A 25,320-nucleotide genomic window follows, 5' to 3' on the forward strand; every position below is an offset into this window, starting at 1 on the left:
AACACACTGACACAATCCTTTTCACAGTCAGTATACCTCCCAAATGGAACCCTATTACCTATATAGTGCCCTACTTTAGACCAGAGCCCTATGGGGTAGTAGGACCAGGCCCATAGGATTAGGGTGCCATCTGGGATGCATCTCCAGCCCTTCTCACACGGGGGCCCTTCTCACACGGGGCCTCGGCACTTTGGTCATTCCTGATTTAGGAGATTCCTATCATTCTTTCCCACCACTAGTGACTGGTTAGAGATTACCCAGGACAGGGTTGGTGTGTGTGTGTGTCCTCACCCAGTGTAGCCAGCACCCCGCAGGCGGCCCAGACACACAGACATGGTCCTACGGCTCCCGTTTCCAGCAGCACTGCCTTAGGGGAGATGAAGATGCCGGAGCCGATCATTGTTCCTACGATCAGACAGATACCACTCAAAAGGCCCACCTGCAGAGAGAGACAGGAAGTGGTCATGACAACTTCCTGAGAGGGTGATACAGGCGGTAGAACCGGCGATTAAACCCCCGTCTCCTGTTGGGAAGATTTGAATGTTTTATCACTCATCCACGTCTCTTAATGTGAATGTTTTACCCCTCAGCCACGTCTCTTAATGTGAATGTTTTACCCCTCATCCACGTCTCTTAATGTGAATGTTTTACCCCTCAGCCACGTCTCTTAATGTGAATGTTTTACCACTCATCCACGTCTCTTAATGTGAATGTTTTACCCCTCAGCCACGTCTCTTAATGTGAATGTTTTACCACTCAGCCACGTCTCTTAATGTGAATGTTTTACCCCTCAGCCACGTCTCTTAATGTGAATGTTTTACCCCTCAGCCACGTCTCTTAATGTGAATGTTTATACCCCTCAGCCACGTCTCTTAATGTGTAAACTACAGAATGAAGCAGTAGTTCTATTGAGAGGTACCGACCCTGGTTTCCTGAGAGCCTCACGGTGTAAACTACAGAATGAAGCAGTAGTTCTATTGAGAGGTACCGACCCTGGTTTCCTGAGATCCTCACGGTTGTAAACTACAGAATGAAGCAGTAGTTCTACTGAGAGGTACCGACCCTGGTTTCCTGAGAGCCTCACGGTGTAAACTACAGAATGAAGCAGTAGTTCTACTGAGAGGTACCGACCCTGGTTTCCTGAGAGCCTCACGGTGTAAACTACAGAATGAAGCAGTAGTTCTACTGAGAGGTACCGACCCTGGTTTCCTGAGAGCCTCACGGTGTAAACTACAGAATGAAGCAGTAGTTCTATTGAGAGGTACCGACCCTGGTTTCCTGAGAGCCTCACGGTGTAAACTACAGAATGAAGCAGTAGTTCTATTGAGAGGTACCGACCCTGGTTTCCTGAGAGCCTCACGGTGTAAACTACAGAATGAAGCAGTAGTTCTATTGAGCGGTACTGACCCGTAAACAGCTTTCTAACATTCCTCAGTCAGTCAGCTACTGGTGCCAGAGTCACTCAGTAACCCTGTGATATGTTTTTTTGGTAAAGGTCCCAGATTGCTGTTCTGAGAGGAATAGTTTTGACGGAGAGAGCCAGTGAGACTTAGTCCGCGTATGAAATGGCACCCTATTTTCTATACAGGGATAAGGGTATCATTTGGGACATACTGGGATCAGTGAGTTCAGTGAGTGTGGAACAGACTACAGCAGGGTTAATACAGGGGGGGGGGTAGAGTTTGGTACCGGCTGACACTGTAGTAAAAGCTTTCTGCTCTGGGCTGGCTGGCTGGCTGGCTGGCGGGCTGGCGGGCTGGCGTATTACATTAATGATCGTGAGAGCCACTGGAGATCCTATGCTGTGTAAATCTACTCAGGCTCTCTCTCTCTCTCAGACACACACATTAGGGGTGACCGCATAAAACCTCTTATAGCTCCTTAAGGATAGGGGGTGCTACAGCGAATTTTGAAAAAAATATGTGCCCATTTTAAATGGCCTCCTACTCAAACTCAGAAGCTAGGATATGCATATAATTAGTAGATTTGGATAGAAAACACCCTAAAGTTTCTAAAACTGCTTGAATGGTGTCTGTGAGTATAACAGAACTCATATGGCAGTCAAAACCCCGAGACAGATCCTAACAGGAAGTGGAAATCTGATTTGTGGACTCACCTTCAGCACTTTGCCTATAAAACACACCTTGAGTTAGGATTCATTGAGCACTTCCTAAGGCTTCCACTAGATGTCAACAGTCTTTACAAAGTGGTTTGAGTCTTCTATGGTAGAAACTGACCCAAAGAGAGGCTTTGGAAGTTGGTCACAGGGGGAGGGCCATTTACTACTATGACGCGGGTGCCCATGGCTACCCTCCCCTTTCGAAACATTTAGTAAGACAATGCAATCGTCCCCCTTGAATATTATTGAAGCTCTGGTTGAAAAAGGCCCTAAAGATTTATGTTATACAACATTAATACGAACTTAAATAAATATTTTTTGCACATTCTTGACGACAAGTCCCGCGCGCTACAGTACATTTTGAGTAGCCTTCGGAACGCGCTAACAAGAAGAAGCTATTGGGACATAAATTATTAACTTTTTCGAACAAAACTACATTTGTTGTGGACCTGGGATACCTGGAAGTGCCTTCTGATGAAGATAATCAAAGGTAGGGGAATATTTACAATAGTATATCTGATTTTAGATGGTTCCAAGATGGCGCTAACCTGTATCGCCTAGCCTATTTTTCTGAGCATAGCATCCCCTTTTATTGCAAAGTGTGATTTCCCAGTAAAGTTATTTTTAAATCTGGCAATGCGGTTGCATTCACGAGATGTTAATCTATAATTCTTTGAATGACAATATTACATTTTAAAAATGTTTTCGAATAGTAATTTAGTAAATTGTAACGCTGATCCACCGGATGCATTTGAGGGAAAATATTTTCTGAACGTCACGCGCCGATGTAAAATGCTGTTTTTATATATAAATATGAACTTTATCGAACAAAAGAATGCATGTATTGTGTAACATGATGTCCTAGGAGTGTCATCTGATGAAGATTGTCAAAGGTTAGTGCTTCATTTAGCTGTTTTTTGGTTATTTGTGATGCATGTGGTTGGTCGGAAAATGGCGGTGTGGCTATTTTGACGATGTACTCTCCTAACATAATGTAATGTTTTGCTATCGCTGTAAAGCCTTTTTGAAAATCGGACAACGTGGTTCGATTCAGGAGTAGTGCATCTATAAAAACGGTGTAAAATAGTCCTATGTTTGAGAAGAAAAAAAAATATTAGATTTGGTTATGGTTAGGTTATGAATATGGCGCTCTGATTTTTCACTGGATGTTGATCCCGCATACGGGACCAGCCTTTCAAGAGGATAAATTACAATGTTGAAGCTCATTTTACTGCATTTCTATATAATTAAAAAATCTCTAAAAATGCTATTTGGAGAATAGCAAAACAAGCCAAAATGCCCCCCAGCCGTTATCACCTTGGCTGCTGTAGGTTCATTCAGGTAACCTATTAGTTATATACAGTGCATTCGGAAAGTGTTCGGACTGTAACGGTTTTGACTTGAGGTTATCGTTTATAGGGACGCCAGGTATGTTGTGCCTACCAGAGAAAATATTGGTTTCTCCTTTTGGTTTGGGAGGGAATGAGTCCCATCTGGTCCGTCAAGTCTACACCAATACAAAGGACTCATGTAAAAGACAGGATGGAAATACACTTTTCATAAACCCTTAAAAACATTGGAAAGAATTTACAAAACAACTATTCTTTTGTGTGTTTGTCCGTTCATACCAGTGTCAATCATACAATCAAAATATTTTTTTTTTACCACACATCTCAATAAGTCCTCAACTACAACTAACTACATAAATCATCACGGTATATATCACACCAAAACAAATGAAATATCGTATACAAAAAAGGTTGTAGTTAGTCGGTCAGTCAGACAAGCCAATCCGCAGACAGATCTCCAGCAGAGAAAGGCCACAAAAACCAACGGAGGTGTAGTCCACGGACGCAAAGAGTGGATCCGATCCTGGGTAGATTTGCTATTAGGCTACACAAAGCACACTTTTAAAGCAACACAACAAACGGAAGAGAGACGCTTCAGAACTGAGGGTTGAACACATCCTCATTCACGTTTCCATCACAACCCCACTTTTGCGCAGCTGATGCTGACTATTTAATTGGGAATTAAAGGGGAAGCGCCCTATTGGAAGGAGAAGCACTATTTAATTGAGAATTAAAGGGAAAGCGCCCTATTGGAAGGCGAAGCACTGAGACAGTTCAGAAAAATTCAGGGCCGTCAAAAGACCCCTTTGACTTTTTCGACATTTTGTTAGGTTACCGCAATTTCCGAACTATTGAGCGCACCTGAATATATTATTTTGAACATAAATAAGCCGCACATGTCTATAAGCCGCAGGTGCCTACCGGTACATTGAAACAAATTAACTTTACACAGGCTTTAACGAAACACGGCTTGTAACAAAAATAAAAAAATTTGCAGTAAGCTTTAGTTGTCTTTTTGCACGGAGTCAATTCCTCACGCTGCTGTTTCCAACGTCTTATCATCGACTCATTAAGACCAAGCTCCCGTGCAGCAGCTCTATTTCCTTTTCCAACAGCCAGATCAATCGCCTTCAACTTGAAAGCTGCATCATATGCATTTCTCCGTGTCTTTGCCATGATGAGGGTGACAAAATGACTACCTTAATCAGAATGATGGGAAGTTTGAGAGCGCTCGATTTAATCTAAACAGTAAACAAAAAAAGTTGTTTGACCTTAAAACCCGTTCGGCAATTTCATTGGTCTAATGAAAGCTTCATGCCGCCAAAAAACTGAGCACGTCACAGAATGTGTTTTTTTGGAGAAAAAAACATTTAAAGCGCGAAAAATCCATATATCAGCCGCGTCATTGTTTAAGCCGCGAGGTTCAAAGCCTGGGAAAAAAGTTGCTGCTAATAGTCCGGAAAATTACGGTACATCCTTATTCTAAAAATGGATTAAATAAAACAATTTCCTCATCAATCTGTTGTAGTCACTTCCTTACACTGGTCAACACAGCTGGTAATCAGTGGTATTTATACTTCAGTATGAAAAAGCTAAAAAGATGGACGTGTGATATTATAAAAAAATTTTAAAATTAAAACAGGACATCGTGCTCTCTTGATCTTTGCTAGACGTTGCTTGAGCAGGAAGTGATGTCACTGTGTTGCTCTTCAAATATCTTTTTGAAAAAAACGATACATTTACAGCAACACCTCTACACAGACGCCGTGTATATTTTTAAAGACGTGGGCTTTTTCTCTACCGTGTTAAATGTCACTAAAGCCTGGTTTACAAACCACTGTGGTACTCTGGGGGGGAAAAAAAACAACTGTCTCTTTAAACAACTTCACTTTATTTTGTTCTCCGTCGTGTCTTGGAAAAAAATATTTAGATTTTGTCTGTCGTTCAGGGATATTAAAACAAGTGTGTGACTGTGGCCCAGATTGATCTAGTCTGGTTTATTATTATCTGATGTGGTAAAGGTCCCAGACTGATCTAGTCTGGTTTATTATTATCTGATGTGGTAAAGGTCCCAGATTGATCTAGTCTGGTTTATTATTATTATTATTATTATTATCTGATGTGGTAAAGGTCCCAGACTGATCTAGTCTGGTTTATTATTATATTTCTGATGTGGTAAAGGTCCCAGACTGATCTAGTCTGGTTTATTATTATATCTGATGTGGTAAAGGTCCCAGATTGCTCTAGTCTGGTTTATTATTATCTGATGTGGTAAAGGTCCCAGACTGATCTAGTCTGGTTTATTATTATTTTTTTTTTCTGATGTGGTAAAGGTCCCAGATTGATCTAGTCTGGTTTATTATTATCTATTTAATCCCATATATAGTCTTTTATTATTATCTGATGTGGTAAAGGTCCCAGATTGATCTAGTCTGGTTTATTATTATTATCTGATGTGGTAAAGGTCCCAGATTGATCTATTCTGGTTTATTATTATTATTATTATTATCTGATGTGGTAAAGGTCCCAGATTGATCTAGTCTGGTTTATTATTATCTGGTGTGGTAAAGGTCCCAGATACAGTGGTTGTATTTAAATGTAGGTCCATAGGGAAGATGGGTCCTGGTGAGATGTTCATATTGAAACATAAGTATAATTTTCCCCCCCTAACTTGTTTGTTGAGATTGGTACAGATTCTCCCAGGGGACACCACATGGGGCCCGACCCCAAGCTTGGGAACCACTGTACTAACCTCTCTCTGTCTCCCTCAGCCTCCCCACTGTTCTAACCTCTCTCTCTCTCTGTCTCCCTCAGCCTCCCCACTGTTCTAACCTCTCTCTGTCTCCCTCAGCCTCCCCACTGTTCTAACCTCTCTCTCTGTCTCCCTCAGCCTCCCCACTGTTCTAACCTCTCTCTCTCTGTCTCCCTCAGCCTCCCCACTGTTCTAACCTCTCTCTCTCTCTGTCTCCCTCAGCCTCCCCACTGTTCTAACCTCTCTCTGTCTCCCTCAGCCTCCCCACTGTTCTAACCTCTCTCTGTCTCACTCAGCCTCCCCACTGTTCTAACCTCTCTCTGTCTCCCTCAGCCTCCCCACTGTACTAACCTCTCTCTCTCTCTCTCTCTCTCTCTCCCTCTGCTTCCTGCTACATTACTGTCTCCCTCAGCCTCCCCACTGAGCACCACATCACTGTCTGTCTCAGTAGACTACTTTATGTATAGTCATTGATTTAAAGTACTTAAGTAGTACTTTAAAGTATTTTTAATTCAGTGTTTTTTGGGGGGGTATCTGTAATTTTTGACTACTTTTACTTCACTACATTCCCTGACACCCAAAAGTACTCGTTACATTTTGAATGCTTAGCAGGACAGGAAAATGGTCCAATTCACGCACTTATCAAGAGAACATCTCTGGTCATCCCTACTGCCTCTGATCTGGAGGACTCACTAGACAGAGAACATCCCTGGTCATCCCTACTGCCCCTGATCTGGAGGACTCACTAAACAGAACATCCCTGGTCATCCCTACCGCCTCTGATCTGGAGGACTCACTAAACAGAGAACATCCCTGGTCATCCCTACTGCCTCTGATCTGGAGGACTCACTAAACAGAGAACATCCCTGGTCATCCCTACTGCCTCTGATCTGGAGGACTCACTAAACAGAGAACATCCCTGGTCATCCCTACTGCCTCTGATCAGGAGGACTCACTAAACACAAATATTTCGTTTGTAAATAATGTCTGAGTGTTGGCGTGTGCCCCTGGCTATCCGTATAAAATGTTTACGTTTTTTATTTAAAATTATGCAATCTGGTTTGTATAAGTTTAATATATAAATTATGGAAATATTTATACTTTGACTTTTGATCCTTAAGTATATTTTAGCAGTGACATTTACCATTGATACTTAAGTATATTTGTCACGTTCTGACCAGTATGAGGGTTATTTTGTTAGTGTAGGCTGGTCAGGACGTGGCAGAGGGTATTTGGTTTATGTGGTTCGGGGTGTGTGTATTATGTAGAGGGTAGTTGATTTATGTATTCCGGGGTTTTTTGGTCACTGCTCTGTTAGTCTATTTCTATGTTCTTTCCAGTTAGTCTGTTTCTATGTTTAGTTAATTACATCTAGACGTTCCGCTAGCGGAACACCTGCTCCAATATCCAATGATAGGCGTGGCGTGAATTACAAATTCCTCAAAAATACAAAAACTTCAATTTTTCAAACATATGACTATTTCACAGCATTTTAAATACAAGACTCTCCTTTATCTAACCACACTGTCCGATTTCAAAAAGGCTTTACATCGAAAGAAAAACATTAGATTATGTCAGCAGAGTACCAAGCCAGAAATAATCAGACACCCATTTTTCAAGCTAGCAGATAATGTCACAAAAACCCAGAAGACAGCTAAATGCAGCACTAACCTTTGATGATCTTCATCAGATGACAACCCTAGGACATTATGTTATACAATACATGCATGTTTTGTTCAATCAAGTTCATATTTATATAAAAAAAACAGCTTTTTACATTAGCATGTGACGTTCAGAACTAGCATACCCCCCGCAAACTTCCGGGGAATTTCCTAACAATTTACTAAATTACTCACGATAAACGTTCACAAAAAGCATAACAATTATTTTAAGAATTATAGATACAGAACTCCTCTATGCACTCGATATGTCCGATTTTAAAATAGCTTTTCGGTGAAAGCACATTTTGCAATATTCTAAGTACATCGCCCAGCCATCACGGGCTAGCTATTTAGACACCCGGCAAGTTTAGCACTCACCAATATCAGATTTACTATTATAAAAGTTTGATTACCTTTTGTTGTCTTCGTCAGAATGCACTCCCAGGACTGCTACTTCAATAACAAATGTTGGTTTGGTCCAAAATAATCCATCGTTATATCCGAATAGCAGCGTTTTGTTCGTGCGTCCCAGACACTATCCGAAATGGTAAATCAGGGTCGTGCGCATGGCGCAATTCGTGACAAAAAAATTCTAAATATTCCATTACCGTACTTCAAAGCATGTCAACCGCTGTTTAAAATCAATTTTTATGCAATTTATCTCGTAAAAAGCGATAATATTCCGACCGGGAATCTCCTTTTCGGCAAACAGAGGAAAAATCACAAAGACGGGGGCGGCCAGGGCACGCGCCTAAGCCCACAGTCCCTTGATCGGCCACTTGAGAAAGGCGATAATGTGTTTCAGCCTGGGGCTGGGATGACGACATTCAGGTTTTTCCCGGGCTCTGAGCGCCCATGGAAGACGTAGGAAGTGTCACGTTAGAGCAGAGATCCTTTGTAAAAGATAGAGATGGCAAAGAAGTTCAAGAAATGGTCAGACAGGCCACTTCCTGTAAAGGAATCTCTCAGGTTTTGACCTGCCATTTGAGTTCTGTTATACTCACAGACACCATTCAAACAGTTTTAGAACCTTTGGAGCATTTTCTATCCAAAGCCAATAATTATATGCATATTCTAGTTACTGGGCAGGAGTAGTAACCAGATTAAATCGGGTACGTTTTTTATCCAGCCGTGAAAATACTGCCCCCTAGCCATAACAGGTTAATTGGGGTGTGGACTCTCAATTGAAGGCAGGTGTTGTCTAGTTGCCTTTGATTGAGAGTCCTATATATTAGGGTGTGTTTGTTTGTAATTTGTGGGAGGTTGTCACTTGAATTGCTGTTGTTTGCGTTCAAGTCTGTATTCGTCGTCCATCGTTTTGTTTGTATAAGTGTTTTCATTAAAAAGTTAATTATGAGCACTCAACCCGCTGCGCCTTGGTCCATTCCTGACGACCGTTGTTACAATATTTAAAACTAAATACTTTTAGACTTTTTTTTATTCAAGTAGTATTTTACTGTGGTGACTTTTACTTGAGTCATTATGTATGGAAGATATCTTTACTTTGTATGACATTCAGGTAGTTTTCAGTAACGTATGTTTTTGCTGCTGCTGAGGTAGACTCTGTTTAACGTTAGCTTCTTCCTTCATCCTTCTAGCTGGCTCAGTAATACCGGCCAGAACCCTTCAACGTTACTGCACTAGAAGTCTCTGCCGGCAGCAAGCCACCTGACTGACATATCTGAAGGAGGCTATTTACCAGTTGTGCAGCATCCTTCGAGAGTCGCTCGGCATTACACACACACACAGGGAGAGAGAGAGAGACAGCCTAACACACATACTGTCCTCTACATTACTTACCTCCTTCTGTAGCACGGTAGCCTTCACGTCCTCCTCAGCAGGCTTGGAGTGGGAGGCAGACATATTGGAGGTTGGGCCGGGGGCGGGGCCTCCATTAAACATGTCCTTCCTCTTCCTCACACTGCCCTCGTCCATGTCACCCTGCTCACACACACACAAACACGTAAGAGGACAATGTAAAGAGGACAGACTCAGTTCTCATCAACTCATCTTCATTCAAAGACCTAATCATGGACACTCATACTGATGTATTGTTGTCTCTATCTTCTTGCCCTTTGTGCTGTTTGTGCCCAAAACTGTTTGTGCCATGTTGTGTTGCTGTCTTAGGTCTCTCTTTATGTAGTGTGATGTACAGTACAGTCAAAAGTTTGGACACAGCAACTTATTCCAATTTTTTTTTTTTACTATTTTCTACAATTTAGAATAATAGTGAAAACATCAAAACTATGAAATAACACATATGGAATCATGTAGTAACCAACAACAAAAAAAGTGTTAAACAAGTCAAAGTATATTTTATATTTGAGATTCTTCAAAATAGCCACCCTTTGCCTTGACAGCTATGCACACTCTGGGCATTCTCTCAACCAGCTTCACTTGGAATGTTTTTCCAATAGTTTTGAAGGAATTCCCACATATGCTGAGCACTTGTTGGCGGCTTTTCCTTCACTCAATTGGGTTGAGGTCGGGTGATTGTGGAGGCCAGGTCATCTGATGCAGCACTCCATCACTCTTCTTCTTGGTGACACAGCCTGGAGGTGTGTTGGGTCATTGTCCTGTTGAAAAACACCACTAAGCACAAACCAGATGGGATGGCGTATCGCTGCAGAATGCTGTGGTAGACATGCTGGTTAAATGTGCCTTGAATTCTATATAAAATCACTGACAGTGTCACCAGCAAAGCAACCCCCACACCATCACACCTCCTCCTCCATGCTTCACGGTGGGAACCACACATGCGGAGATCATCCGTTCACCTACTCTGCGTCTCACAAAGACATGGCGGTGGGAACAAAAAAAAAATACAAAAAAATTAAATATATATTTTTTTTAAATCGCACATTTTGTCTCATCAGACCAAAGTACAGATTTCCACCAGTCTAATGTCCATTGTTCGTGTTTCTTGGCCCAAGCAAGTCTCTTCTTATTATTGGTGTCCTTTAGTAGTGGTTTCTTCGCAGCAATTCGACCATGAAGGCCTGATTCACGCAGCCTCCTCTGAACAGTTGATGTTGAGATGTGTCTGTTATTTGAACTCTGTGAAGCATTTATGTGGGCATCAATTTCTGAGGCTGGTAACTCTAATGAACTTATCCTCTGCAGCAGAGGTAACTCTGGGTCTTCCATTCCTGTGGCGGTCCTCATGAGAGCCAGTTTCATCATAGTGCTTGATTGTTTTTGCGACTGCACTTGAAGTTTCTTGAAATGTTCTGGTTTGACTGACCTTCATGGCTTAAAGTAATGGACTGTCGTTTCTCTTTGCTTATTTGAGCTGTTCTTGCCATAATATGGACTTGGTCTTTTATCAAATAGGGCTAATTTCTGTATACCACCCTTACCTTGTCACAATACAACCGATTGGCTCAAACGCATTAAGGAAAGAAATGACACAAATTAACTTTTAACAAGGCACACCTGTTAATTGAAATGCATTCCAGGTGACCACCTCATGAAGCTGGTTGAGAGGATCAGGATGTCACCCTACCATCTGTCTGTCTCTCTATCTGACTGTCTGACGTCACCCTACTATCTGTCCTGGTAACCATAGCTACAACTGAGGGTCTGTATCCCAACAGACACCCTATTCCCTATGGGCCCTGGTCTAAAGACTGAGGGTCTGTATCCTAACAGACACCCTATTCCCTATGGGCCCTGGTCTAAAGACTGAGGGTCTGTACCCTAACAGACACCCTATTCCCTATGGGCCCTGGTCTAAAGACTGAGGGTCTGTACCCTAACAGACACCCTATTCCCTATGGGCCCTGGTCTAAAGACTGAGGGTCTGTATCCTAACAGACACCCTATTCCCTATGGGCCCTGGTCTAAAGACTGAGGGTCTGTATCCTAACAGACACCCTATTCCCTATGGGCCCTGGTCTAAAGACTGAGGGTCTGTATCCTAACAGACACCCTATTCCCTATGGGCCCTGGTCTAAAGACTGAGGGTCTGTATCCTAACAGACACCCTATTCCCTATGGGCCCTGGTCTAAAGACTGAGGGTCTGTATCCTAACAGACACCCTATCCCTATCGGCCCTGGTCACTAAAGACTGAGGGTCTGTACCCCAACAGACACCCTATTCCCCTATGGGCCCTGGTCTAAAGACTGAGGGTCTGTATCCTAACAGACACCCTATTCCCTATGGGCCCTGGTCTAAAGACTGAGGGTCTGTATCCTAACAGACACCCTATTCCCTATGGGCCCTGGTCTAAAGACTGAGGGTCTGTATCCTAACAGACACCCTATTCCCTATGGGCCCTGGTCTAAAGACTGAGGGTCTGTACCCTAACAGACACCCTATTCCCTATGGGCCCTGGTCTAAAGACTGAGGGTCTGTATCCTAACAGACACCCTATTCCCTATGGGCCCTGGTCTAAAGACTGAGGGTCTGTATCCTGAACAGTGTTCAGACTCATTAAGTCATCCTGTCTCAGTGTTTCAGTGTATTGATTATGTGGCTGTGGGTTAGCAACAGGCAGGCTGGCGCCAGGGGCAGTAAACACAGTCCTGCGTACTAAATGGAACCCTATTCACTACACAGCGCACTACTTTTGACCAGGGCCCTATGGAAGCAGGTCAACAGTAGTGCACTACATAGGGAATAGGGTGCTATTCATGACTCTGCCACAGTAAATACAGTACTGAGTGTGTGTCAATGAGTCACTCATCCTCTTGTCTGTCTGTATGTCAGTACGTCTCTCAGCAGATAACATCCCTATAATTTAAGTGATATAATTAAAAGATTTACAGGATGAAGTTCGTTCCTGGTTCAAAATGTTTCAGTTCCCAGTGCATCTGTCAGCGGGAGTCCAAACTGAACCAAATTAAGCATCGTTCATAAAAACCTATTCCAATTTTACAAATCCCTTCGACTCATATGGGGCGGGAGGGTAGCCTAGTGGTTAGAGTGGAGGGGAGGCAGGTAGCCTAGTGGTTAGAGTGTAGAGGCGGCAGGGTAGCCTAGTGGTTAGAGTGTAGAGGCGGCAGGGTAGCCTAGTGGTTAGAGTGTAGAGGCGGCAGGGTAGCCTAGTGGTTAGAGTGTAGAGGTGGCAGGGTAGCCTTCAGCTAGTGGTGTTGCGCAGGTAGCCTAGTGGTTAGAGTGTAGAGGCGGCAGGGTAGCCTTTTAGCCTAGTGGTTAGAGTAGAGCGGCAGCGTAGCTATGGTTAGAGTGTAGAGGCGGCAGGGTAGCCTAGTGGTTAGAGTGTAGAGGTGGCAGGGTAGCCTAGTGGTTAGAGTGTAGAGGCGGCAGCGTAGCCTAGTGGTTAGAGTGTAGAGGTGGTGGTTCTTGAGTCTCCAACCGTTTCACTTTGATGGGTACTTTGATTGGTGTGGGTATAATTACACTTGGAGATTTAATTTACCTTCTGAAAATCATTTCAAAACCGCCAAGACCCATCAGGCTTGGAGACCATCACAATTGGCCTAGAACACTCCCTATATGACTCTTCAACCACTCCATCTGTCAACATTTTTCTCTGCTCTAATCGCGGCTCGTCGAGCCTCGGGTACCCGATACGACCTCATGCTTAATTTTCTCCCTGGTAGGGAAACAATATCATGAGCCGTAACCTCAGTTCGGCCTGGTATCCCTGAAAACACATCTTTGTTTTTATAAACCAGGGTCTATACTTCCTGTACTTGTGCTGGGGACAGAGTAGGTGAAACATGCACTTCGACTGCCTCCTGAGTGGGTATGGGGTACGTGACAATGTGTTTCTCTCTTTCCCCATGCTTTTAACCGGTTGATAGATCTGTTCCGGGGGCCGACGACCTGGCTTCTATTCGCTCCAGCACTTCATACGGTCCTTTCCATGTGGCTAGTAGTTTACACTCTGACGTGGGGACCAGCACTAACAGCTTATCTCCCGGTTGAAATTCCCTCAGCGTAGCCTGCCGGTTATAAGTGTGCCGGTGGTGCTCGCTGACGATGGGCGTGACTGTGGCTATCCTGTCTTGCATTGCAGTGATATGCTCTATAACAGTAGTATAAGAAGTGGATTGGTGCTCCCAGGTTTCTCGGACGATGTATGAGATTCTCCGTGGGTTGCCTCCCATATACCAGCTCAAAGGGTGAAAACCCCAGCGAGGCTTGGGGAACATCTCTAATGGCAAACATCAGATACGGCAACATGCAATTCCAGTTCATTCCATCCTTATCAATTACCTTCCTGAGCATTGACTTCAAGGTGAGGTTGAATCTCTCAATTATCCCGTCCGTCTGCGGATGGTAAACCGATGTCCTCAACTGTTTCACCTGCCACATCTTACAAAGGTCCGCCATAAGGTGGAACATAAAGGGGGTCCCCTGGTCAGTAAGGCCCTCCTTTGGAATCCCTACCCTGGTGAACAGGAGCACTAATTCCTTGGCGATATTTTTGGAAGCCATCGTCCGAAGGGGAATGGCTTCTGGGTAGTGAGTGGCATAATTTAGGATGACCAGAATGTATTGGTAACCTCTTGCGGATTTGGGTAGCGGACCCACTGTATCCTTGGCTATCCTCTCAAATGGCATTTTGATTATGGGGAGTGGCACTACCAGGCTTCTAACAGCTGGTCGGGAAGCTGTTAATAGGGCAGTATGCCACAATATGTCCCGGTCTATTACAATTGTAACAGATAATAGGATTTTTGGGGGGGGACCCCACAACCCCCGGTCCCTGTTTCCGGCTTTTTTCAAATTGTCTCGCCCCCAGTCTGATTCTTTCCTCACAGCCCCACATAGCTCTCTTCCCCCTCCCAATGCTGCAACAATCTTACCCTGTCCTCGGGTTTGCCCAGGCCTAGGGATCTTTCCTCCTGTGCCTGATCAGCTGTTCCTGCCATACAATACCATTCAACCAGGGCCACTAGATGGTCGGCGGCAAGTACCTTGTTCCGGCCAACCCCATCGTCAAACGGATGAACGGGTCTCCGGTCGCAACCATTTCCCCCGCCAGGTGAATCAAGTCGAACATCTGTGTTCAGGGGGGGGGGGGGAGTCCAGGTCTGTAGGTCCACTGGTGAAAGCAATGGTCCCTCACGGTATTGGTCACTCCAAGTCAGAATCTCTCCCTTTAGTTTATCGTAATCCTGTGCATCTTTGAACTCCAGATCGAAATATGCTTTTTTAACGTCCCCTGTCAGGTATGGTGCCAGAAGCCCTGCCCATTTCGGCCACTTCTCTCTCGTGCTCTGCCGTCCTTTCGAAGGTGGTGAGGCTTCCACATCATCCTGCTTTGTCAGTTTTTGAAGAAAATGATTGGCCCTCCTCTGGGTATTTGCAGCTCGTAACTGAGCACCAAATTTGGTCCGCTAGCCCCTTTAAGCCTTCTCTTAACTCCTGGGTGTTTCTCTCTTGCTCCTCTCTGAGCAGCTGGTTGGTGCGGTGCTGGACCTGTAACGTGTCATGATGCATTCGCATTGCAATCCTGATGAGCTATTTGTTGAGCTCTAGTTGCCTCTTGTTGGGCTGCCAGTATGGCTCCCTCGATACTCATTTTCCCTGAGCAAACTGTACGAAACAAACAAAGCCACAACAAAAAAAACCTGACTCCTCTTTGGAGTGCTAACAATATAAGGTATATATATATTTTAATATAGTGCAGTACCAGGGGCGTCCAAAATGGCACCCAAATCCCTATATAGTGCACTAGGTGTTAGCCTGGTCAGTCTGTTTGTCTGTCCTCTATATGGTGTTAACCTGGTCAGTCTGTCCTCTATATGGTGTTAACCTGGTCAGTCTGTCTGTCTGTCCTCTATATGGTGTTAACCTGGTCAGTCTGTCCTCTATATGGTGTTATCCTGGTCAGTCTGTCTGTCTGTCCTCTATATGGTGTTATCCTGGTCAGTCTGTCTGTCTGTCCTCTATATGGTGTTATCCTGGTCAGTCTGTCTGTCTGTCCTCTATATGGTGTTATCCTGGTCAGTCTGTCTGTCTGTCCTCTATATGGTGTTATCCTGGTCAGTCTGTCTGTCTGTCCTCTATATGGTGTTATCCTGGTCAGTCTGTCCTCTATATGGTGTTATCCTGGTCAGTCTGTCCTCTATATAGTGTTATCCTGGTCAGTCTGTCCTCTATATAGTGTTAACCTGGTCTGTCTGTCTGTCTGTCTGTCTGTCTGTCTGTCTGTCTGTCTGTCTGTCTGTCTGTCTGTCTGTCTGTCTGTCTGTCTGTCTGTCTGTCTGTCTGTCTGTCTGTCTGTCTGTCTGTCTGTCCTCTATATGGTGTTAACCTGGTCAGTAATCCTGTCAACTCCTTGTTACTCTTGTTGTCATGCTAAAGAGTCAGGTGACTTGACAGCACAAACAGATCTGTGACCAGGCTAATATTGGGTGCTCTCTAGAATCTTAGATACCCACCTCCTGTGTAGAAATGATACCCACCTCCTGTATAGGAATGATACCCACCTCCTGTATAGGAATGATACCCACCTCCTGTATAGGAATGATACCCACCTCCTGTGTAGAAATGATACCCACCTCCTGTGTAGGAATGATACCCACCTCCTGTATAGGAATGATACCCACCTCCTGTATAGGAATGATACCCACCTCCTGTATAGGAATGATACCCACCTCCTGTGTAGAAATTATACTCACCTCCTATATAGGAATGATACCTACCTCCTGTATAGGAATGATACCCACCTCCTGTATAGGAATGATACCCACCTCCTGTGTAGAAATGATACCCACCTCATGTATAGAAGTGATACCCACCTCCTGTGTAGAAATGATACCTACCTCCTGCATAGAAATGATACCCACCTCCTGTCTAGAAGTGATACCCACCTCCTGTATAGGAATGATACTACCTCCTGTATAGGAATGATACTACCTCCTGTATAGGAATGATACCCACCTCCTGTATAGGAATGATACCCACCTCCTGTGTAGAAATGATACCCACCTCCTGTATAGGAATGATACCCACCTCCTGTATTGAAATGATACCAGCCTCCTGTATAGAAATGATACCCACCTCCTGTATAGGAATGATGCCCACCTCCTGTATAGGAATGATGCCCACCTCCTGTATAGAAATGATGGCCACCTCCTGTATAGAAATGATGCCCACCTCCTGTATAGAAATGATGCCACCTCCTGTATAGGAATGATGCCACCTCCTGTATAGAAATGTTTGTAGTTGTGTTTGATGCAGGAACCCAGGGATGTCTTCAGATAACTCTCTGGAAGCTGAAACAAAGATGCACACATTGGAAATGGTTATATATATATACACACACACACACACACACACACACACACACACACACACACACACACACACACACACACACACACACACACACACACACACAAAGTGGTGGATAAAGTACCCAATTGTCATACTTGAGTAAAAGTAAAGATCCCTTAATAGAAAAATGTAAAAGTGAAAGTCACCCAGTAAAATACTACTTGAGTAAAAGTCTAAAAGTATTTGGTTTTAAATATATTGAAGTGTCAAAAGTAAATGTAGTTGATAAATTGAAAATAAAATAAATATATTAATTTTATTAAGCAAACCAGATGGCACCATTTTCAGTTTTTTGTAAAAATTTACAGATAGACAGGGTCACACTCCAACACTCAGACATGATTTAAAATCAAAGCATTTGTGTTTAGTGAGTCCTCCAGATCAGAGGCAGTAGGGATGACCAGGGATGTTCTCTGTTTAGTGAGTCCTCCAGATCAGAGGCAGTAGGGATGACCAGGGATGTTCTCTGTTTAGTGAGTCCTCCAGATCAGAGGCAGTAGGGATGACCAGGGATGTTCTCTGTTTAGTGAGTCCTCCAGATCAGAGGCAGTAGGGATGACCAGGGATGTTCTCTGTTTAGTGAGTCCTCCAGATCAGAGGCAGTAGGGATGACCAGGGATGTTCTCTGTTTAGTGAGTCCTCCAGATCAGAGGCAGTAGGGATGACCAGGGATGTTCTCTGTTTAGTGAGTCCTCCAGATCAGAGGCAGTAGGGATGACCAGGGATATCATCAACCCCTTGGGGTGTGCCATGGCGGAGATCTTTGTGGGCTATACTCGGCCTTGTCTCAGGATGGTAAGTTGGTGGTTGAAGATATCCCTCTAGTGGTGTGGGGGCTGTGCTTTGGCAAAGTGGCTGGGGTTATATCCTGCCTGTTAGGCCCTGTCCGGGGGTATCATCGGATGGGGCTACAGTGTCTCCTGACCCCTCCTGTCTCAGCCTCCAGTATTCATGCTGCAGTAGTTTATGTGTCGGGGGCTAGGGTCAGTCTGTTATATCTGGAGTATTTCTCCTGTCTTATCCGGTGTCCTGTGTGAATTTAAATATGCTCTCTAATTCTCTCTTTCTCTCTTTCTCTCTCTCTCGGGGGACCAGAGCCATAGGACCATGCCTCAGGACTACCTGGCATGATGACTCCTTGCTGTCCCCAGTCCACCTGGCCGTGCTGCTGCTCCAGTTTCAACTGTTCTGCCTGCGGCTATGGAACCCTGACCTGTTCACCGGACGTGCTACCTGTCCCAGACCTGCTGTTTTCAACTCTCTAGAGACAGCAGGAGCGGTAGAGATACTCTCAATGATCGGCTATGAAAAGCCAACTGACATTTACTCCTTAGGTGCTGACTTGTTGCACCCTCGACAACCACTGTGATTATTATTATTTGACCATGCTGGTCATTTATGAACATTTGAACATCTTGGCCATGTTCTGTGATAATCTCCACCCGGCACAGCCAGAAGAGGAATGGCCACCCCTCATAGCCTGGTTCCTCTCTAGGTTTCATCCTAGGTTTTGGCCTTTCTAGGGAGTTTTTCCTAGCCACCGTGCTTCTACACCTGCATTGCTTGCTGTTTGGGTGTTTTAGGCTGGGTTTCTGTACAGCACTTTGAGATATCAGCTGATGTAAGAAGGGCTTTATAAATAGATTTGATTTGATTTGATTAGGATATTCTCTGTTTAGTGAGTCCTCCAGATCAGAGGCAGTAGGGATGACCAGGGATGTTCTCTGTTTAGTGAGTCCTCCAGATCAGAGGCAGTAGGGATGACCAGGGATGTTCTCAGTTTAGTGAGTCCTCCAGATCCGAGGCAGTAGGGATGACCAGGGATGTTCTCTGTTTAGTGAGTCCTCCAGATCAGAGGCAGTAGGGACGACCAGGGATGTTCTCCTGATAAGTGTGTAAATTGGACCATTTCCTGTCCTGCTAAGCATTCAAAATGTAACGAGTACTTTTAGGTGTCAGGGAAAATGTATGGAGTAAAAAGTACATCATTTTCTTTAGGAATGTAGTGATGTAAAAGTTGTCAAAAATCTAAATAGTAAAGTGCAGATACCCAATAAATCGACTTAAGTACTTTTTACTTTTACTTACTGTATTTTTACTAACAGTGCCTTGCAAAAGTATTTTTCCCTCTTGGCGTTTTTCCTATTTTGTAGCATGACAACTGTTTATAGAAAAATCTATATACAGTGTGTGCAAATGTAGTAAGATTAGGGAGGTAATGCAATAAATAGGCCATAGTGGCAAAATAATTACAATTTAGCAATTAAACACTGGAACGGTAGATGTTCAGAAGACGAATGTGCAAGTAGATATACTGGGGTGCAAAGGAGCAAAAATAAATAAATAAACATAATATGGGGATGAGGTAGTTGGGTGGGCTATTTACAGATGGGCTGTGTACAGGTGCAATGATTGGTAAGCTGCTTTGACAGCTTATGCATAAATTTAGTGAGGGAGATAAAAGACTAGAGTTTCAGTGTTTTTTGCAATTCGTTCCAGTCATTGGCAGCAGAGAACTCGAAGGAAAGGCGGCCAAAGGAGGAGTTGGCTTTGGGGATGACCAGTGCCATTTACCTGCTGGAGCGCGTGCTACGGGTGGGTGCTGCTATGGTGACCAGTGAGCTGAGATAAGATGGGGCTTTACCTAACAAAGACTTATATAGTCGTGGCCAAAAGTTTTGTGAATGACACAAATATTAATTCCACAAAGTTTGCTGCTTCAGTGTCTTTAGATATTTTTGTCAGATGTTACTATGGAATACTGAAGTATAATTACAAGCATTTCATAAGTGTCAAAGGCTTTTATTGACAATTACATGAAGTTGATGCAAAGAGTAAATATTTGCAGTGTTGACCCTTCTTTTTTCAAGACCTCTGCAATCCACCCAGGCATGCTGTCAATTAACTTCTGGGCCACATCCTGACTGATGGCAGCCCATTCTTGCATAATCAATGCTTGAAGTTTGTCAGAATTTGTGGGTTTTTGTTTGTCCACCCGCCTCTTCAGGATTGACCACAAATTCTCAATGGGATTAAGGTCTGGGGAGTTTCCTGGCCATGGACCCAAAATATCGATGTTTTGTTCCCCGAGCCACTTAGTTATCTATTTGCCTTATTGGGATTGCAACAATTGCGGCGGATAATTTTAGAGAGGATCCACATTGTCTAGCCCGGCTGATTTGTAGTGGTCCAGATTTTGCATCTCTTTCAGAACATCAGCTGGATTTGGGTGAAGGAGGAATGGTGGAGGCTTGGGCAAGTTGCTGTGGGGGTACAGAGCTGTTGACCGGGGTAGGGGTAGCCAGGTGGAAAGCATGGCCAGCCGTAGAAAAATGCTTGTTGAAATTCTCGATTATCGTAGATTTATCGGTGGTGACAGTGTTTCCTAGCCTCAGTGCAGTGAGCAGCTTGGAGGAGGTGATCTTATTCTTCATGGATTTTACAGTGTCCCAGAACTTTTGGAGTTTGTACTACAGGATGCAAATTTCTGTTTGAAAAAGCTAGCTTTTGCTTTCCTAACTGCACGTTTATATTGGTTACTAACTACCCTGAAAAGTTACATATCACGGGGTCTATTTGATGCCAATGCAGTACGACACAGGATGTTTTTGTGCTGGTCAAGGGTAGTCAAGTCTGGAGTGAACCAAGGGCCATATCTGTTCTTAGTTCTACATTTTTTTGATTGGGGCATGCTTTTTTAAGATGGTGAGCAAGGCAGTTTTAAAGAATAACCAGGTATCCTCTACTGATGGAATGAGGTCAATATCCTTCCAGGATACCCGGGCCTGCTCGCTGAAATGTTTTAGGGAGAGTTTGACAGTGATGAGGGCTGGTCGTTTGACCGCGGACCCATTACGGATGCAGGCAATGAGGCCTTGATCGCTGAGTCCCTGGTTGAAGACAGCAGAGGTGTATTTAAGAGGGCAGGATGGTCAGGATGATATCTATGAGGGTGCCCGTGTTTACGGATGTAGGGTTGTACCTGGTAGGTTTCTTGATAATTTGTGTGAGATTAAGGGGATCTAGCTTAGATTGTAGGACAGCTGGGGCGTTAAGCATATCCCAGTTTAGGTCACCTAACAGTACAAACTCTGAAGATAAATGGGGGCAATTAATCCACATATGGTGTCAAGGGCACAGCTGGGGGCTGAGGGGGGTCTATAGCAAGTGGCAACAGTAAGAGACTTATTTCTGGGAAGGTGGATTTTTAAAAGTAGAAGCTCGAACTGTGGGCACAGACCTGGCTTTACGGAAGAGTGGCCAGAAAAAAAGCCATTGCTTAAAGACAAAAATAAGCAAACACGTTTGGTGTTCGCCAAAAGATATGTGGGAGACTCCCCAAACATATGGAAGAAGGTACTCTGGTCAGATGAGGCTAAAATGTAGCTTTTTGGCCATCAAGGAAAGCGCTATGTCTGGTGCAAACCCAACACCTCTCATCACCCCGAGAACACCATCCTACCAGATAAGCATGGTGGTGGCAGCATCATGCTGTGGGGATGTTTTTCAACAGCAGGGACTGGGAAACTGGTCAGAATTTAAGGAATGAGGTTCACCTTCCAGCAGGACAATGACCCTAAGCATACTGCTAAAGCAACACTCGAGTGGTTTAAGGGGAAACATTTAAATGTCTTGGAATGGCCTAGTCAAAGCACTGACCTCAATCCAATTGAGAATATGTGGTATTACTTAAAATTGCTGTACATCAGCAGAACTCATCCAACTTGAAAGAGCTGGAGCAGTTTTGCCTTGAAGAATGGGCAAAAATCCCAGTGGCTAGATGTGCCAAGCTTATAGAGACATACCCCAAGAGACTTGCAGCTGCAATTGCTGCAAAAGGTGGCTCTATAAAGTATTGACTTTGGGGGGGGAAAGTTATGCACACAAGTTTTCAGTTTTTTTTGTCTTATTTCTTGTTTGTTTCGCAAGAAAAAATATTTTGCATCTTCAAAGTGGTGGGCATGTTGTGTAAATCAAATGATACAACCCCGCCCCCATAATCTATTTTAATTCCAGGTTGTACGGCAACAAAATAGGAAAAACGCCAAGGGGGGCGAATACTTTTGCAAGCCACTGTAAGTGCTTGACAACACCGCAAACAACACACACACTGTAACAGCTCTCCTGATGGTCAGTCAGCCTGACATCTACGAGGGTTAAGGTCTACTGGGGTTAAATAGAGTCAACACTTTGTGAACTACTGTCATTGTTTTATAACTCTATATGACCTAGTTCTGTTAATGCTTGATCTGTTACATCATCTATGATACACTGACAGACAGGAAGACAGACAGACAGACAGGCAGACAGACAGGCAGCCAGGAAGACAGACAGACAGGCAGACAGACAGAAAGCCAGACAGGCAGACAGACAGGCAGCCAGGAAGACAGACAGACAGACAGGCAGACAGACAGACAGACAGACAGACAGACAGACAGACAGACAGACAGACAGACAGACAGACAGACAGACAGGAAGGCAGACAGTCAGGAGGACAGACAGTCAGACAGGCAGCTAGGAGGGCAGCCAGGAAGACAGACAGACAAACGGAGAGACAGACAGACAGACAATGACGGACGGAGGGACAGACAGACAGACAATGACGGACGGAGGGACAGACAGACAGACAGACGGACAGATACATCAGGACAAACAGACAGACAGGCATATACAGACAGACAGACAGGCATATACAGACAGACAGACAGGCATATACAGACAGACAGACAGGCATATACAGACAGGCATAGACAGACAGGCATAGACAGACAGGCATACAGACAGGCATACAGACAGGCATAGACAGACAGGCATATAGACAGACAGGCATATACAGACAGACAGACAGACAGACAGGCATATATAGACAGACAGACAGACAGACAGACAGACAGACAGACAGACAGGCATAGACAGACAGACAGGCAGCCATATACAGACAGACAGACAGACAGACAGACAGACAGACAGACAGACAGACAGACAGACAGACAGACAGACAGACAGACAGACAGACAGACAGACAGACAGACAGACAGAAAGATGCATAAGGATGGACAGACAGACAGACACACCACAGTCAGACCACCACAGTCAGACCACCACAGTCAGACCACCACAGTCAGGCCACCACAGTCAGACCACCACAGTCAGGCCACCACAGTCAGACCACCACAGTCAGACCACCACAGTCAGACCACCACAGTCAGACCACCACAGTCAGGCCACCACAGTCAGGCCACCACAGTCAGGCCACCACAGTCAGACCACCACAGTCAGACCACCACAGTCAGGCCACCACAGTCAGGCCACCACAGTCAGGCCACCACAGTCAGACCACCACAGTCAGGCCACCACAGTCAGGCCACCACAGTCAGACCACCACGGTCAGGCCACCACAGTCAGGCCACCACAGTCAGGCCACCACAGTCAGGCCACCACAGTCAGGCCACCACAGTCAGACCACCACAGTCAGGCCACCACAGTCAGGCCACCACAGTCAGGCCACCACAGTCAGGCCACCACAGTCAGACCACCACAGTCAGGCCACCACAGTCAGACCACCACAGTCAGACCACCACAGTCAGGCCACCACAGTCAGGCCGATACAGGGGTTGTGTCCCGAATGGCCCCCTATTCCCTATCTAGTGCAACAAACATATACGTACCTGTCCTCTTCTGTTCTGTTCTACTGTTCTACTGTCCTCTTCTGTTCTGTTCTACTGTTCTACTGTCCTCTTCTGCTCTACTGTTCTACTGTTCTACTGTCCTCTTCTGCTTTACTGTCCTCTTCTGTTCTGTTCTACTGTTCTACTGTCCTCTTCTGTTCTGTTCTACTGTCCTCTACTGTTCTGTTCTACTGTCCTCTACTGTTCTGTTCTACTGTCCTCTACTGTTCTGTTCTACTGTTCTACTGTTCTGTTCTACTGTTCTGTTCTACTGTCCCCTTCTACTGTCCTCTTCTACTGTCCTCTTCTACTGTCCTCTTCTGTGCTACTGTCCTCTTCTGTGCTACTGTCCTCTTCTGTGCTACTGTCCTCTTCTGTGCTACTGTCCTCTACTGTTCTGTTCTTCTGTTCTACTGTTCTCTACTGTTCTGTTCTACTGTCCTCTACTGTTCTGTTCTACTGTCCTCTACTGTTCTGTTCTACTGTTCTACTGTTCTGTTCTACTGTTCTGTTCTACTGTCCTCTTCTACTGTCCTCTTCTACTGTCCTCTTCTGTGCTACTGTCCTCTTCTGTGCTACTGTCCTCTTCTGTGCTACTGTCCTCTTCTGTGCTACTGTCCTCTACTGTTCTGTTCTTCTGTTCTACTGTCCTCTTCTGTTCTGTTCTACTGTCCTACTGTCCTCTTCTGTTCTAATGTCCTCTTCTGTTCTGTTCTACTGTTCTACTGTCCTCTACTGTTCTGTTCTACTGTCCTCTTCTGTTCTACTGTCCTCTACTGTTCTGTTCTACTGTCCTCTACTGTTCTGTTCTACTGTCCTCTTCTGTTCTACTGTCCTCTTCTGTTCTGTTCTACTGTTCTACTGTCCTCTTCTGTTCTGTTCTACTGTTCTACTGTCCTCTTCTGTTCTGTTCTACTGTTCTACTGTCCTCTTCTGTTCTGTTCTACCGTCCTCTTCTGTTCTACCGTCCTCTTCTGTTCTACCGTCCTCTTCTGTTCTGTTCTACTGTTCTACTGTCCTCTTCTGTTCTGTTCTACTGTTCTACTGTCCTCTTCTGTTCTGTTCTACTGTTCTACTGTCCTGTTCTGTTCTACTGTCCTCTACTGTTCTGTTCTACTGTTCTACCTCCTCACATAACACACCATTTCCAGACCCACTGACTAAACTTGAAACCCCTAGACATAAATTCCTCTCCTCTGACACAGCTGGCGTCAACAACACAGACTCACCTGATAGCAGCAGAGATCATCAACTAGAGAAAGATCTGCTAAGATGCACAACACATTCCTCTGTGGGTCTCAACTACTCCTGGCTGTCTCCCTGAGACAAAGAACACATTATGGGAGGAGGAACAGAGACTCAACACTCCATCTGATTGGAGGAGGCAGGGGCTGGAGAATAGGGAGGTAGGAGGAGGCAGGGCTGGAGAATAGGGAGGTAGGAGGAGGCAGGGCTGGAGAATAGGGAGGTAGGAGGAGGCAGGGCTGGAGAATAGGGAGGTAGGAGGAGGCAGG

At 44.6% G+C, this 25,320-nt stretch overlaps 1 protein-coding gene across 11 annotated transcripts in view; it reads right to left on the minus strand.

Annotated features, from left to right (window-relative positions):
- bat1 (HLA-B associated transcript 1) overlaps positions 1-25,320 on the minus strand; it is a 132,480-nt gene that overhangs the window by 21,482 nt on the left and 85,678 nt on the right. For 2 of the 11 annotated variants that reach the window (XM_045707951.1, XM_045707948.1), the window contains 3 exons: positions 17,005-17,077; positions 9,682-9,822; positions 292-439 (listed from right to left, as the gene is read on the minus strand). In XM_045707951.1, coding sequence (XP_045563907.1) covers positions 292-439; positions 9,682-9,816 — 283 coding nt within the window. In that variant the 5' untranslated portion in view covers positions 9,817-9,822; positions 17,005-17,077. 11 annotated transcript variants of the gene reach the window in all.

Source organism: Salmo salar, chromosome ssa26 (assembly GCF_905237065.1).
Source record: "Salmo salar chromosome ssa26, Ssal_v3.1, whole genome shotgun sequence".
NCBI lineage: Eukaryota > Metazoa > Chordata > Actinopteri > Salmoniformes > Salmonidae > Salmo > Salmo salar.